Source organism: Sprattus sprattus, assembly GCF_963457725.1.
Source record: "Sprattus sprattus genome assembly, chromosome: 20".
Lineage (NCBI taxonomy): Eukaryota > Metazoa > Chordata > Actinopteri > Clupeiformes > Clupeidae > Sprattus > Sprattus sprattus.
In genome coordinates, this window is record NC_137918.1 from 12,719,329 (window position 1) to 12,733,629 (window position 14,301).

The 14,301-nt window shown below is 39.6% G+C and overlaps 1 protein-coding gene across 1 annotated transcript in view; it reads left to right on the plus strand.

Moving 5' to 3' along the window:
* slco2b1 (solute carrier organic anion transporter family, member 2B1) overlaps nt 1-14,063 on the plus strand; it is a 30,463-nt gene extending 16,400 nt beyond the window's left edge. The window contains exons 7-15 of the mRNA XM_080859623.1: nt 5,298-5,428; nt 6,064-6,163; nt 6,722-6,886; nt 7,171-7,360; nt 8,472-8,619; nt 9,709-9,878; nt 10,487-10,551; nt 11,440-11,560; nt 12,848-14,063. Coding sequence (XP_080715749.1) covers nt 5,298-5,428; nt 6,064-6,163; nt 6,722-6,886; nt 7,171-7,360; nt 8,472-8,619; nt 9,709-9,878; nt 10,487-10,551; nt 11,440-11,560; nt 12,848-13,037 — 1,280 coding nt within the window. The 3' untranslated portion in view covers nt 13,038-14,063. The remainder of the gene's footprint in view (nt 1-5,297; nt 5,429-6,063; nt 6,164-6,721; nt 6,887-7,170; nt 7,361-8,471; nt 8,620-9,708; nt 9,879-10,486; nt 10,552-11,439; nt 11,561-12,847) is intronic.
* Nucleotides 14,064-14,301: the final 238 nt, after the last annotated feature.

The following is a 14,301-nucleotide window of genomic DNA, read 5'->3' on the forward strand; positions in this document are numbered from 1 at the left end:
TGCCATCATTGTCTGATTTATTAAACTGTCAGCACTGAAGATTGAACATTGAATATTGTTGCATTGAACTGAGTGCGTTTGCAATTACATTTTAGTAAGAAACTTGTGCTTGTGCTTCGCTGAAAATCTTTGTCAGTCTTGGTGGCAAGGAGGCAACTGCTGTGATCAAGCTCTTCTCCGGGCACAGTCTGTTTCTCTGCTTTGTTTTGATCAGTCATTGCAGAGAAGGAGGCCTAACATAAATATGTGGAGGCAAAGGGTAGTAGCTGCTCCAAAGCTTTCTCTCCCAGGCCAGGGTGCTCCTGCTTCACACACATCCAAAACTGTGTGAGTGTGGATGTGGCAAACTTCATCTGGAGCCCACGGTCAGATGACACTTCCATGAGTGTTTCCTGATTAGTGACAGAGCTTCCACAAGAAAAATGGGTTTTTCACCCAATCCAGCTGTGTAGATTTCTCCTCCATGTCAGGAAAGTAGGAAATTGAAAATTAAAATGTTGAATCAATTTGGTCTAATGTCCCACGATGACCAACTGGACTGGAGCTCTGTCCACATCCTCACTAGAGAGAAAATCATCCATCTGAGGAAAGCAGGTGAAATCCCCCTGTGCAGAGGCTCTTCTCCACAGCTCTGCTTTCTTCGGGAAGCCTCCCACCTTGTCATACAGGTTTAAAAAGCTGGTGTCCTTTCCCTGCAGACATATTCAGTTCGTTCAGTTTGCTGAATATATCTGCCAGATAGCACATATTTGCAAGCCAGTCTGTGTGGCATTGGGGGATCTGTGCTCAATCAGAAAGGTCTGTACTTCAGATCGTAATTTTAACAGCCGTTTGAGTATTCTCCCTCGAGAGAGCCAACGCACTTCTGTGTGCAGCAGCAGTTGTGTGTGTTCAGCTCCCATGTTTTCGCGCTTATTATACAGTTACTTGCCAAAACGATTGAAGACATTCCTCCAGGATACCTCTTTTTAATGAGTTTGTTGCCATTTCGTGATTTCCGCTAAGAAAAAAATAGTTCTGAACGCAAATGCTGAGCAATCCACCTTCTGACTTCGTTTCAATGACCTTCCGTTACGTTAACTAACCGGACTACTTGCGGAATGATATGCAATGTGAATTAGAAGCAAAAAACCTGTTGCCATGCAATGACAGCGGTGATAAACTTTACGCAGCAGTGAATATCAAGGAATTACAAACCTGCGAACGCAGACATTTAACCCACATATGGCCCATACAAATCAACGTACATTTTGGAACATTCTGAAGAGCCGTATAATAAGTATTTTTTAATGATTTTTGGATGGAGGCTTATTTTAAATATATATATTTTTTAATCTCACGTACCCCCTGGACTACCTTCACGTACCCCCAGGGGTACGCGTACCCCCGGTTGAGAACCACTGACCTAGAGCACGACTACGCCACCCTGGGAGTTTTGCCCAGGGAAATAGTTGGAATCAAAACTAGCCCACTAGGGGCACACAGGTTTGTAAACTGAGGAAGCTTTAGACGTGTTTCCATAAATAATAAATATGTTTTATTTAATTACAACAATATAAAAACACAGTAGGGGACAGACAAAGGACAACGCATATACAACAGATAAATGGACACAACACATAACTGGACTGAGGCTTAACAGTCAGTCAGGGGTTTTTAAATAGCAGGGTATTACCTCCAGGAGGTCACAGCAAACGTGCACTGCTCACACCAAATGCACACGCAAACTTAGTGAAAGGTAAATAAACATCAAAAATGTTCTCAAAGCACACACACAAAGAGATATTAACACCACTAGGGGAGGTTAAGATGGAATACTAGCCTTGGAACATTGAACACAAAACAACCAGAGCCAAAACGAAAACACACACACAGATACGGACGCAGCAGCAGCTCTTACGGTCAGTAGCTGCTTGCCAGGAAGACGACACGTGGACGAACAGCAACTGCAAGCAAACTACGCTAACAGCAAAACAATCCCGGCAAAACAGCAGCGGCGTCCAACCACCCAGGCCAATTCCTATGGGAGAGATTAAATGTTACCGCCACACAACGCTAGTAAGACAATATAAAAGGGAAAAGCAGGATAACCTACCGAATATCCAAAACGCAGGATGACCGGCAGCGGTGTCTAAAATTACTCGTTAATTTATAAGATTTGTCTTTAGAAGAAAAACAAACTTTTAATCGTGATTAATCGAGATGAATGAATTTCAAAATGTGTGATTAGATCGTTTTTTTTTTTTTTTGTATCTAGTGACAGCCCTAATAAATACACACAACATTCTAGAAGTTCTCACAGTGTTGGATTCAAATGCTCTGATGCACCATTTTAAGAACCATTTGATAAACACTGCAAGTGTTCCACACACATTCTTACAACTAAACAAATCAGGAGTGCAACTCCTGAACCTCCTGGGTGGTACACCTACTAGGGAATACGCAAATCAAGTCTGCACAACTCCCAGACTTACAAAATCTGTCCAGTGGGTCAAATGGCATCTTATCAGAGGACCTATCTGTAATCTTACACCAAAATACTTCCTTTGTTTGTATTCACAGCAACCCCCATGCATTGAGTGCTATCAGATACAGCATGGCCTGGCCACAGTTCAACTAATGACCGTATCCTGCATTCCTTTGACGCTTGGTTGCTTGCTACAACGTCCCCACTTGTCACAAAGAAGACACAAAGGATGTTTGTTTGATCTTACCCATCTTCTTGAGGTCAGCCGGCAGGAGATAGGATAGGATATAGTGTTGTACACAGCATGCATTTGGTAGATGTACATAATATGTATATACAAACATCATATTGTCACAAAGAAGACACAAAGGATGTTTGTTTGATCTGACCGATCTTCTTTAGGTCAGCCGGGAGGAGATAGGATAGGATATAGTGTTGTACACAGCATGCATTTGGTAGATGTACATAATATGTATATACAAACATCATATTGTCACAAAGAAGACACAAAGGATGTTTGTTTGATCTGACCGATCTTCTTGAGGTCAGCCGGGAGGAGATAGGATAGGATATAGTGTTGTTCACAGCATGCATTTGGTAGATGTACATAATATATACAAACATCATATGGTATATACATGATACATAAAAAAATCAGCTTAGTGGGTATACACTGTGCTCATAGGGTTACTGGTACAAGGGTAAGGAGAGTAGGACGGAAAAAACAAGTTGGTGGTGGCAATAATATATATTGCATATAAATGCAAGCATAGGGTATGGGGTAGAGTAAGTGTACAGTGGTGATGGGTGCATGTGGGCCGAGGGTTTCAACAGGTAGATCAGGTGGAGAGACTACAGCAGCGTCCCATAGTGAAGATAGTCTAGACTAGGAAAGAATGAAGAAGACAGAGTGAGTGGTTATTTAGCATTTCGTTTTGTTCTGTTGGCTGGCATGGTGCATGCAGATTTTAGTTAGGATGTCAGGATACACAGCAGTGCCTTACCGGCTGGAGACAGCTGCAACACGCACTGTATGCTATACCCGGGGTCTGTAAAGGCCCTTCTTCACGATACAACATACGCTGACAGTTTTATAGATTTGGGGTCTTTGTATGTGTCCTCGAGGAGAGGAAATGATGCAATGCGTCTGCTCCAGCTGAGGAGACGAAATGTTCTATTGTGACTAACTTCCACCTGAACAATCTGAATCTGGATGCAGACTTATCTTCAACAATTAAACAAATACAAATATGTGATGTTGGGTTTTCATGCAATACAAATTAGTTCTTTCAGATTTCAATGTACCATTGTAATAGGAATTTCTTCCACCAACAGTAAATATTGGTGTGCATTGTATTAAGTAAAAGGCAGAAAGACTTCACAAAAGCATTGGAATTTGGAGCTTTGGTGAAGATCTAATATGATGCCAGCAATACAAAATCACAAATCTTGTGTACATTTAAAGGGTGAAATAGTTTACATGTACATATTGTTATACAAATGTGTCAAGTTTGTGCATTGATTATATGAATAAATATTGTTTTTCTTTTGCACAATATGCTTTGCTTTTACCACACCATGTTGAGATTAGGGCAAGATTTTAAAAGAGCACTTCTGTCGGAAACATCCCCTTCTGATTCTGACAACTAACATCTGAACTCCATCAGCCATACAGCAGTGTTTACTTTATGCTCATGTGGTTACAATATGAACTATACTTTTATCATTTAGCTGATGCTTTTCTGCAATGAGACTTACTGTGTAGCACAAAATAACACTTTCCATCAGTGGGTGTGCTTCCTAAATATTGAACCCATGACTTTAGTTTTGTCACACTAATAGTTACACTGATGCTTTACCAGGTGAGCTATGGGAACAAGAGCTACAGCTAGGAACCATAAGTCAACTCCATGAACAGGGCGTGTTTGGGCCTGATAGTAATTCATTTTCTACTATATATTGGAAGACTCAGTCATGGGTTTGTCAGTCATTTCCAGGTTTAATCTTGAAACAATGGTGGCCACACATTGTTGAGACAGAGGCTGAAAATCCACACTGCTTGTCAGCGTTTCACCTTAGCATAATCTGCCTACTCCTTAAAGGACAGGCTGTTATATACATAATGTTTAGGGGTGTAAACATCTATTCAAATAGGCCATGGCTGCAATACTCTTTGTCCTGACCCGGAGGGGGAAGGGATTTCTCACCTCCGTCTGCAGGTCAATTCAAAAGAGTCTCACCCAGGAATGCTTACATGCTAATAAAAGTAACATTTATACTAGGTAGAAATAAAATGGAATTATTGACTATGGCATATCATTATTACCTATGAATATCAAATAACCGGTCCCTTCAGGGCACTGTCTTTAGTTTTGTCACACTAATAGTAACACTGATGCTTTACCAGGTGAGCTACGGGAACAAGAGCTACAGCTAGGAACCATAAGTCAACTCCATGAACAGGGCGTGTTTGGGGCACTGTCTAAGTCAGTGTTTCTTAACCTGGGTTCGATCGAACCCCAGGGGTCCGTTGAGTCACTCTCAGGGGTTCAGCAGGGGTCAAGACACATACAGTATAGCCCGGTTCACACTAGCAACATCGGGCCGTTTTTATATATACCTAATTTTTGAAGAAAACATCATTTTATTTTTCCAAAAACGAAGGGTTTGGTGAATGCACAGATGAAGCTTGCAGGGTTCAGTACCTCAAATAAGGTTAAGAACCACTGGTCTAAGTGTTGGGCTTCACTCATGGCGGCAGTTAGACCATTATTGGTATTATGGTATAGCAAGTATACCATTATCATTTAAAAACATTTTCTCTTTCCAGATGACATCAGAATAGATCGAGATGACCCAAGATGGATTGGCGCCTGGTGGTTGGGATTCCTAGTGGCTGCTTCGTTCCTCTTCCTCAGTTCCGTGCCTTATCTCTTCTTCCCAAGGACAATGCCAAAACAGGTAGATAAACAACTGGAAACAACTGTAAGCAACCTCGGCACCTGTGTTGACATTTGCAGAAACAAAACCTTGTTGACCTGCTGACACTTCTTTTCAGAATACGTAGGGCTTTATTGAAAGCAGAGATGGGGACTTGAATCGCTCTTCAGTCGTTCACACAGACTTGAGACTTGAAGTGAGACTCGGAGATTGGGGACTTGTGAACAATCTTTATTTTGTTTTTTGTTTACATTTTTTTTTATATATTTTGGCACATTGACAATGTCTGACAAGTTGAATGTCATTAAGGTGTGAGGTAATAAATGCACACAGTGCACCTTGACTGAATTTTCAGTTTTTAAATTTTGTTTTAACTTAATGCTAAATAATATTCCCATACACCAAGCCAGGCAGGATTAGGCAAGAAGGGATTTAAAGGACAGCGATAACATGTTGCACAGTGATATAATTCAAATAGACCAATTTACTTGAATTGTTTCATGAAACTCCCTGACATGTTCTTGGATGCTGTAGATGAGTTGGCATGGAATGACCTATGTTCTTAGGTCAGAACTGTTTTTGTAGAATTTGCTTGAAATGATGGTTAATTTCAAAATTACATCTGTCCATAGTAACACTTTATTTTGACTACACAGGAATCCACATCAAATGACCGCAAACTGGAGGAAGAATTCAAGGTTGAAAGACCAAAACCTGACCAGATGCAGAAACTCACCCTTATACAGTTCATTAAAAGTAAGATGTTTTTAATGTCAAAACATACAGCCATAAATTCAATTGAAAATGTCCTTTACTGAGCCCAGAACTTGAACCTGAAAAAATGTGTTGTGTGAAAATTAAGCCTATAAAGAAAAGTGTATATACATATAATCTCATATTGGTGATGTAATCCATTAAGTAAGACAGTATTAGGCAGTATTCATGCTGGATTCATTGTACCAGGGAATGTTATGTCCTGCAATTTCCAGGTGATATGACTGGCCAGTTTGTGTTTGGGTTGAAAATGAGAATCATTTTGTTTTGCACAAGGAACTTTCTGGACCAACTTATTTTGTTTTATCACCAAAATGATATGTGATACATTTAGTTTGGGGAGATTTCGAAGACTCAAGCCACTGCCTTTTTAGACACCGAAAAGAGATATTGGCTCAAGACGTTGCTGAGCATACCATCAAAACACAAGCTTTTCTCAGTGCTACTAGTTGTGTTTCTGCTGATCGCAAGGCATGTCTGTTCACTTTAGAGACTTGGCTTACTTGTTTTAGACAAATCTCAAGAGTCTGCTTCTTTTAGGTTTCCCCAGTACTATGATGAGAACACTGAGAAACCCGATCTATCTCCTTGTGGTTCTGGGTCAGGTCAACCTTGCTGCCATGGTGGCTGGCCTGGCTACTTTCATGGCTAAGTTCATTGAAAAGCAGTTCACTCTAACAGCCTCATTCTCCAACATGATGATTGGTAAGTCTAACGGAACCATAAGGTAACAATCTTTGTGTCAGTGTACAATAGAAAAAAATACATTTAAATGTATACAGTTACATTAGAAATACATCTGTACAGTTGTACAAAAAGATAGGAATTTTATGGTAATACAAAATATTTGTTAACATTTCTCTTCAATTTATTGTATGTGACAAATAAAAACACTTGAACTTGAACTTGAACATGCTTTTGAAGATATAATCTCTACTTCCTTTCTTTTCCTCTCTAGTCTATTTTTAAAAGTACTCTTTGTGTTTTAGGAGGTGTGAATATTCCCGCAGCTACCCTGGGCATAATGGCTGGAGGACTAATTATGCGCAGACTAAGCCTATCTGTAAGAGGCTCCGCCCTAATGTGCACAGTGTCTGTCCTGGTTTGCATCATGTTTGCTGTGCCACTCCTTTTCATTGGTTGTCCCACACAACCAATTGCTGGACTAAATCTTCCCAAGTAAGTATCTCATTGGTGGCCAAGCAGCGAAGCCATCTAGAGAGGGTTTCTACGTATTCTTATTATTATTTGGTGGCCAGGCAGCAAAGCTGCGAAACCACCTAGAGGGTTTCTACGTATTCTTCTTCTTATTATACATCTTATTCTGCCACGGGAGTCTATGACAGCCCATAGAACCGCATGGTCAGAAGTTGTGAAATTTGGCACACTCTTTGGGACCAGTCCCCTCATCAATTTCACCAAGTTTCATGTCTCCCATTCAAACCCTCTAGCGCCACCAATGGGTCAAAGTTGAAGATGTGTTTACACACGTTACATTTGAACCATATGCCGCATTTTTCAAAATGAGGTATCGTTGGATTCCCTGGATCAAAACGAGTTCAAAGCATTCTTGTTGAATCTTCTTCAAAATTGCCACAAATGATCTTCAGACCAAGCCTCACAAAAAATATCCCATGGCCTCCCTTATAAAGTTTGTCCAATCTTCACCAATTTGGCACGGATCATCCTCAGACCAAGCCCCGTAAAAGACATCACATGGCGCTTTGATTTTCACAACCCTTTGTTAGTTACAGCCAATCAAATTGAGCAACTGATCCGGAAAAAGGGAAGTGAGCTCATATCTTAGCCAATCTTTGATGTATTGACTCCAAATTTGGTGTATGGACTCAGGACCCTCTTCTTAAGAGGTCTGAGACAGGTAGTGTCATTTGACCTCTAGGGGGCGCTACAATAGGCAGGATTGTGTGTTGACCATAACTGTTGATTGAAACCAGCAAAAATGCATCTCTGCAAGGATTTGATTTGATTTCACTTGTGTCAGTGATCAATGCTCCTATTTTCTGAAAACAATTTAACATTTAAAACAGTTTAAGATTTTTCCATTTGTCCGACATGGTTTTTTCCCTTTAAGAAAGGAAGGGATAGGAAAGGGAAAGGGAAGGCTGACTCAAATCACATTAATCATCTAAGATGTCATTTGTTATAAAGTATACCTTTTAAAGTTGGTAATAGATATGGCAGACTTTATCACGAAAATCAGCAAAATGCTGAATATATGCTCACAACCTTACACCTACTTGAAAATGTTCCCTTACACTTTTGTTTCCAGCCAAAAGGATTCCTCTGACTGCAGAGTGCCGTGCTCTTGCTCAGATGAAGCCTTTAATCCCGTTTGTGGATCCAATGGGGTGGAGTTTAGGTCTCCGTGTCATGCTGGCTGCAGTACGGCAATATTTGATGACAAAGGCAAGAACGTTGTAAGTGTATACCTTCTTTTCCATCCATGACATTGTTGGGGCAACTGTCTGACTTTAAATATTTCTACTGAATTTATAATTTTGGTAGACATACGTGAAAACGTAGACATACAGGGTTTTTTTTGTTACTGCTGTTTGCCATTTGGCCTTCCACACAATCTCATCATATTATATCAACACTGATCAGTGTGGAACAATGGTATCAGGTTGGCTGGGGATAATGTAACATCTATAAGGTAGAAGCAACTTTTATTTTTTATTTTAAATGAATACATTAAGAATGAATTCATTTGAGGTGGGGGAGGTAAGGTAGAGTGTGGGAGGTGTTAAAGGTTAAGAAAGAAGGTGATTTTGACCTAGTACATCAAGTCTAAAACACACATTTCTAAACATAACATCTATTTTTATAAGTGCAAAAAGGTCCATTGTGAGCTTTGGAAAATTGTAGTGCTGTCAAATGATTAAATACAATTAAAAAATGAATCGCATAATTTGCTGAGAGCAAGACTGAAGCTTTTAAAAATGGATATTTAAATGTAAAAATCACAGAATTAATGGAGAATCAACACAAATGAAGTTTATTCAAATACTATTGTTTAATAGCATCTTTTTCACTTATATATTCTCTCCTGTGAACTACAGATTTACAATAACACTATATAAAAGCCATCATAATTAACTGGTAGCCTGAAAGGCATATTTGTTATATATGTAGCATGTTATGTGTGTAGGGACTTTTATTTAGAAACAGGGATCGAGATGAACACACAGAGAAGAAGAAAGACAGACTTTTGGGGAGAGAGAAATAGTGTAGCCTCATTGGGTTAGTTTTAAGTTGAAGTCCTGAATACACTTGCAAGCTTGTGAATTCAACTAAGCTCTTTGTCAGGTGTTCATTGGATGCCACAGATATTTTAGCCATTGCATATGCATTAACAAAAATAATAACAAACCCTAGGCAGCTGTGTGAAAATTGTAATCTTTTAATGAAATAGTAGCGGATCTTGCCAATTGTGTCCCTTGGAATTTCAGCATGTAACTCAAGTTAGAAAAAAAATAAATGTCATATATTTATTTTGAACTCCACAGAACTACACGGACTGTGGATGCATTGGGATGCCAAACACTCCGAGTTCTGCTGCGCCGGGTGACTGTGGCAGCAATTGTACCTTTCGACTCCTCCCCTTTATGGTGTTGTCTTCCCTCACATGCGCCATCGCCTCTCTCTCCCAAACGCCATCCTTCATGATGATACTGAGGTACAACCAAAACACTCCTGCATTCCATGTCTACAAAAAGTTGCTTTACAGACCCACCAACACCACATCAACTAATTCAACATGCCTTTGGCCTTAGGATCTGTTGTTTATTAGGTTCTTATTGTTTTGTTATGCTCATTGCACAAATTGTTGATGTGGTGCGACCCTGTATGCGATCTTCTCCTATTAAATATGTCACGTAAGAACAGGGACATTGGACTAGTAGTTGCTTCTTGTACGTGCTGAAGGTGTAGGAGGGCCCAGGATGCTTTCTTGATGCCCAGGGGTCCTTCATTTCATAATCTGTCCATGCTTATTCCCTCACTTTGTGCGACGTTCATATAATGCACCACTATGCGGTACGTCTAGTTAATGACGCATGTTGTCATTTACTTTATGTTTAATATATTTCAATTTGATCATTTTTCAGTGAATTGTGGAAGTGATCATTGAAAAATAGAAATGTATTGTTTGGTGTACTCATTTATGCCGTATACTATAGCCACATAAAGCCATTTGATATGGCGTGCAGGGAATGCTCGTGACTTGTAACATTGCTGTTGCCCTTCTTGAGTATTGCTTCTAGATGTCTCTTTTTTATGTTTCAGGACAGTCACTCCAGAGTACAAATCTTTTGCCCTTGGAGTTCAGTTCATGCTCTTCCGAGTGCTAGGTGAGTAACAAAAAAAAATGTCTGGACGTTTCCAGTAAACAACCAAACGAATATTAGAAGGAGCTGGTTCCATGGGTTGATGCAAAGCACTAGACCAATCAGATACACCAAAAATGTTTACACTTCTTCCAATAATTGTGTCCAGCTGCCAAGAACAATATACAATCAACCATACAAAACGATGCCATCATATTTCCATAGCCAGACTTTTGCGGTAGAATGGTTCATCCCAAGTCAGTTCAATCAGTGAGTTCAATGTATGTGCTATGAGGTTCTGGTAATTGTAAAGGTTAACCTCATTTCGTTTTGTAATATCTTTTCTTTCTCATAATACAATAATATAATATATAATAACCATGCTATGGTAATATAATTATCTTTTAATCTACCCTCTAAATATATTGTTATTTTAGTAAAAGAGGTACCACTTTACAATAAGGCTCCATTATACATGGTTTATAAATAGGTTACTAATTAGGTTGTAAGTCATTAATAAGCCTTTATAAATGAGTTATAAACACAGTTTTTATACATCGATGCGGGCTCACTATTTGGGAAGATCCCCATCTTGGCAACCCACTGTCTATCCCTTAATTTGCTCTACTAACTCAATTGCACACTCCCGACCATTCTTGTATCTGTTACTAGAGATTAAACCCCCACAACGTGCCCCACCCAACAGAAAACTTTACAATAAGGCTCCATTTTGCCAGTTATAAATGTTTGTAACTGATTACTAGATGATGATGTGTTTCACACTTTACAATAAGGCTCTGTTTTGCCCTGCTTGGAGAATACAGAAAAATGTAGACTTACAAGACTTCACCAGCATAGGCATGGAAATTATTTCATGAAAATATATTGCACAAATATTCTGTCTCTTCACAGCCTTTCTGCCAGCGCCTGTCCTGTATGGAAAGGCCATCGACACAACTTGTATTCTGTGGGGGGAAAAGTGTGGGAAAGCAATGGCATGCCAGTACTACGATCTGGATTCGTTCAGACACAGGTAAGCTTCTACCCATCTCTGTGTGGGTAGCGGCCCACAAAAATGCGCCAAAATCCCCTGCTATACTCTTCTGTTGGTATTCACTTTCGTTTTGAGTTGCATGGTGGATTGGATTTGATAGTTGCACTCTCTCACAGTAATAAGGTAAAATCAAACCATATTGGCCATTTTTACACTTATTTTACACTGTCAGGGATTTCAGTAGCGTGTGGAAGATCCATACGCGGCCACAACAGCTTGGCATCTCCTCCTCATACTGGTCACCAGCCTGGTGACACACTGCTGTGGGATGGCATCCCATTCCTCAACCAGGATTTGTCACAAGTCAGCCAACATGGTTGCGTTGGTAACTCTGGCACGTACAGCACGCCCAAGCAGATCCCACAAGTATTCAATTGGGTTGGGGTCTGGACTCACGGCAGGCCATTCCATCCTCTCCACTCCCAAATTCTGTAGGTACTATGTGAGGATCCTGCCTCTGTGGGGGTGAGCGTTGACATCCTGGAGGATGGAGCTAGGTCCCAGATTCTGGAGATATGGGATCACAACTGGCTCCAGAATCTCATTCCGATATCTCACTGAATACCAACAGAAGAATATTGTAGGGGATTTTGGCACATTCGTTTGAGCCGCTACCCACACGGTTAGCTGTGTTGCTAACTCCACGAATGCACAATCCTTACAAGTTGTACCTTGTTGTAAAGGTGACTAATCAGGCTTTCCAACGATATAAAATACAGTACCAATTGGTATTATTAAAGGGGAGGAATTGACCGAAATAATGTTTCCAAACTTTTTTTGTGGAGTTTATAATGGGTTGCGTTTGTTGGTGTAATTTACTGTTAAAACAGTGACTGACAATTTTGATCGGCTCCATACGACTCCATACTGGGGAAGAAAAAATTGAAGGGAGTGGTGCAATTTTATTTCTATTTCGCTCTATATGGCTCTGTTTTACCTGTCCCACACACACTTTAAATAACAATTGAGACTGTACATGCAAACAACAATTATGCTCAACCCCTCCCTTTGTTGTCGCCTTGTATGAAGTCAATGCACATGTTTGTGTCTATTTATTTCACATGTCCATTGATAACCAGTACATGAAGACTTAGGAAACCTTTTATACTGTGTTGTATTAATATCAGTCTGCAAAATAATGTATACAGTAGAACCTTAAAGTCCACATTTTATGCAACCCCAAATTACAGCACATATGAAATTTAAATAGTGATTTCCATTTAACTATTGTTTTATTGACATGGTTTTTTTTGTGTTCTGTTTCAGATTCTTAGGACTTCAAATATTCTTTTTAGTCGGGGGTATGGTCTGCTTCTTCCTCTCCTTCATTGTCCTCAACAAGACTGCATCAGAGCAGCGACACATAAACCAACCAAAGAGTTCAATTGAGAGGGAAGATGACAAAGGAAATGAACTGAGTAATCAGCTATTATGTGAAGATAAATATTCATCATAACTTAAAGACTAAAGAGTGATCATATATTTGCACTTGAAAAAGAGATAAGAGACTGATACTCAACAGTTAAACAGCTATAAAGAGTCCCCTAAGTCTCAAGCATATGATATAAGTGTTTGTTTGCTGACACATTGCCCACCAGAATTAAACCTACGGATAATCAATAACCAATGTATTCAAGCTTTTCCACACAATCTTTCTAATGCTGATGCTTAATTAAGCTGTACAGAATAAAAATAGAAAACATTTTGAGTGCTAATTAGCAATATGCATACATAACAGACACACAACAGCATTGCAAGAATAATTTCTAATTAAATGTGTACAATTATAGGTTTGTATAGTGTATATGGGACGGGTAACATTATTTTGATGCAAGGGTGTGTCGTTGAATGAGACAGACATCGATACAATTGTTATTTTGAACTAATTAGAAATTAACCCAGCACAGCTTTCGCTGTCATAGATGTTACTTGCTGCTTTTGATAGCTGGAAAAAGGACCAATTCCGTATGTTTGCAGCTACAGCTGTACAAATGTTTGCAGAATCACGGCAAACAAGTCATGTAACACACAAGTATCATGCTAAGTTAACGAAACCTGAACCAGACAATATGCTGCTAACACCTGGCTGTAAGGGAATGCTAACGGACAGCTAGTCAACTATTGCTAAATTCCTTACAAATCCTGGAATCCTGACACTAGAGGAACTTGGGTGGCAGGCTAGCCAACATAGCTTTTACAATAACATTACAAAGAAGCCTACGCTTATTACTAGCTTCGATGTCCAAGTGTGTTACAACAAGCTTGCTAAAATCGCTAATAAGATGTCTTTCTAGAGGCTAAACCTAGAGAAAGCTGTTGAAATTTGCCTACTTTGTTTATGACAAACTAGCAAGTCAACAACTTTCCTAACACAGTCAAACATCAAGCAAGTGTAACACAAGACAAAGCAAGACAGTAAATAAGTTACTGACTAGTCCAGCAGAAAGACAGCCAGCTCTGAATTGGACTTGTATCCCCTTGTGTCTCCTACCTGGCGGCTCCAGAAACGTACATAGCGCAGTAATATGCCTACGGACCCTGGTATCGAAATGAAACAAAGGCCATTCTTCTTATTAAACGTCATTGTAGCACCGAACAAAATGTAAGCTGTTATTTTAAGGTCAAATTGCTCCATAGTGTTACTTTAAGAAAGCAATGCCTATGTATTAAGCTTACATTTGTGTACATACAATATTTTCACATACAAGAAAATGTATAAA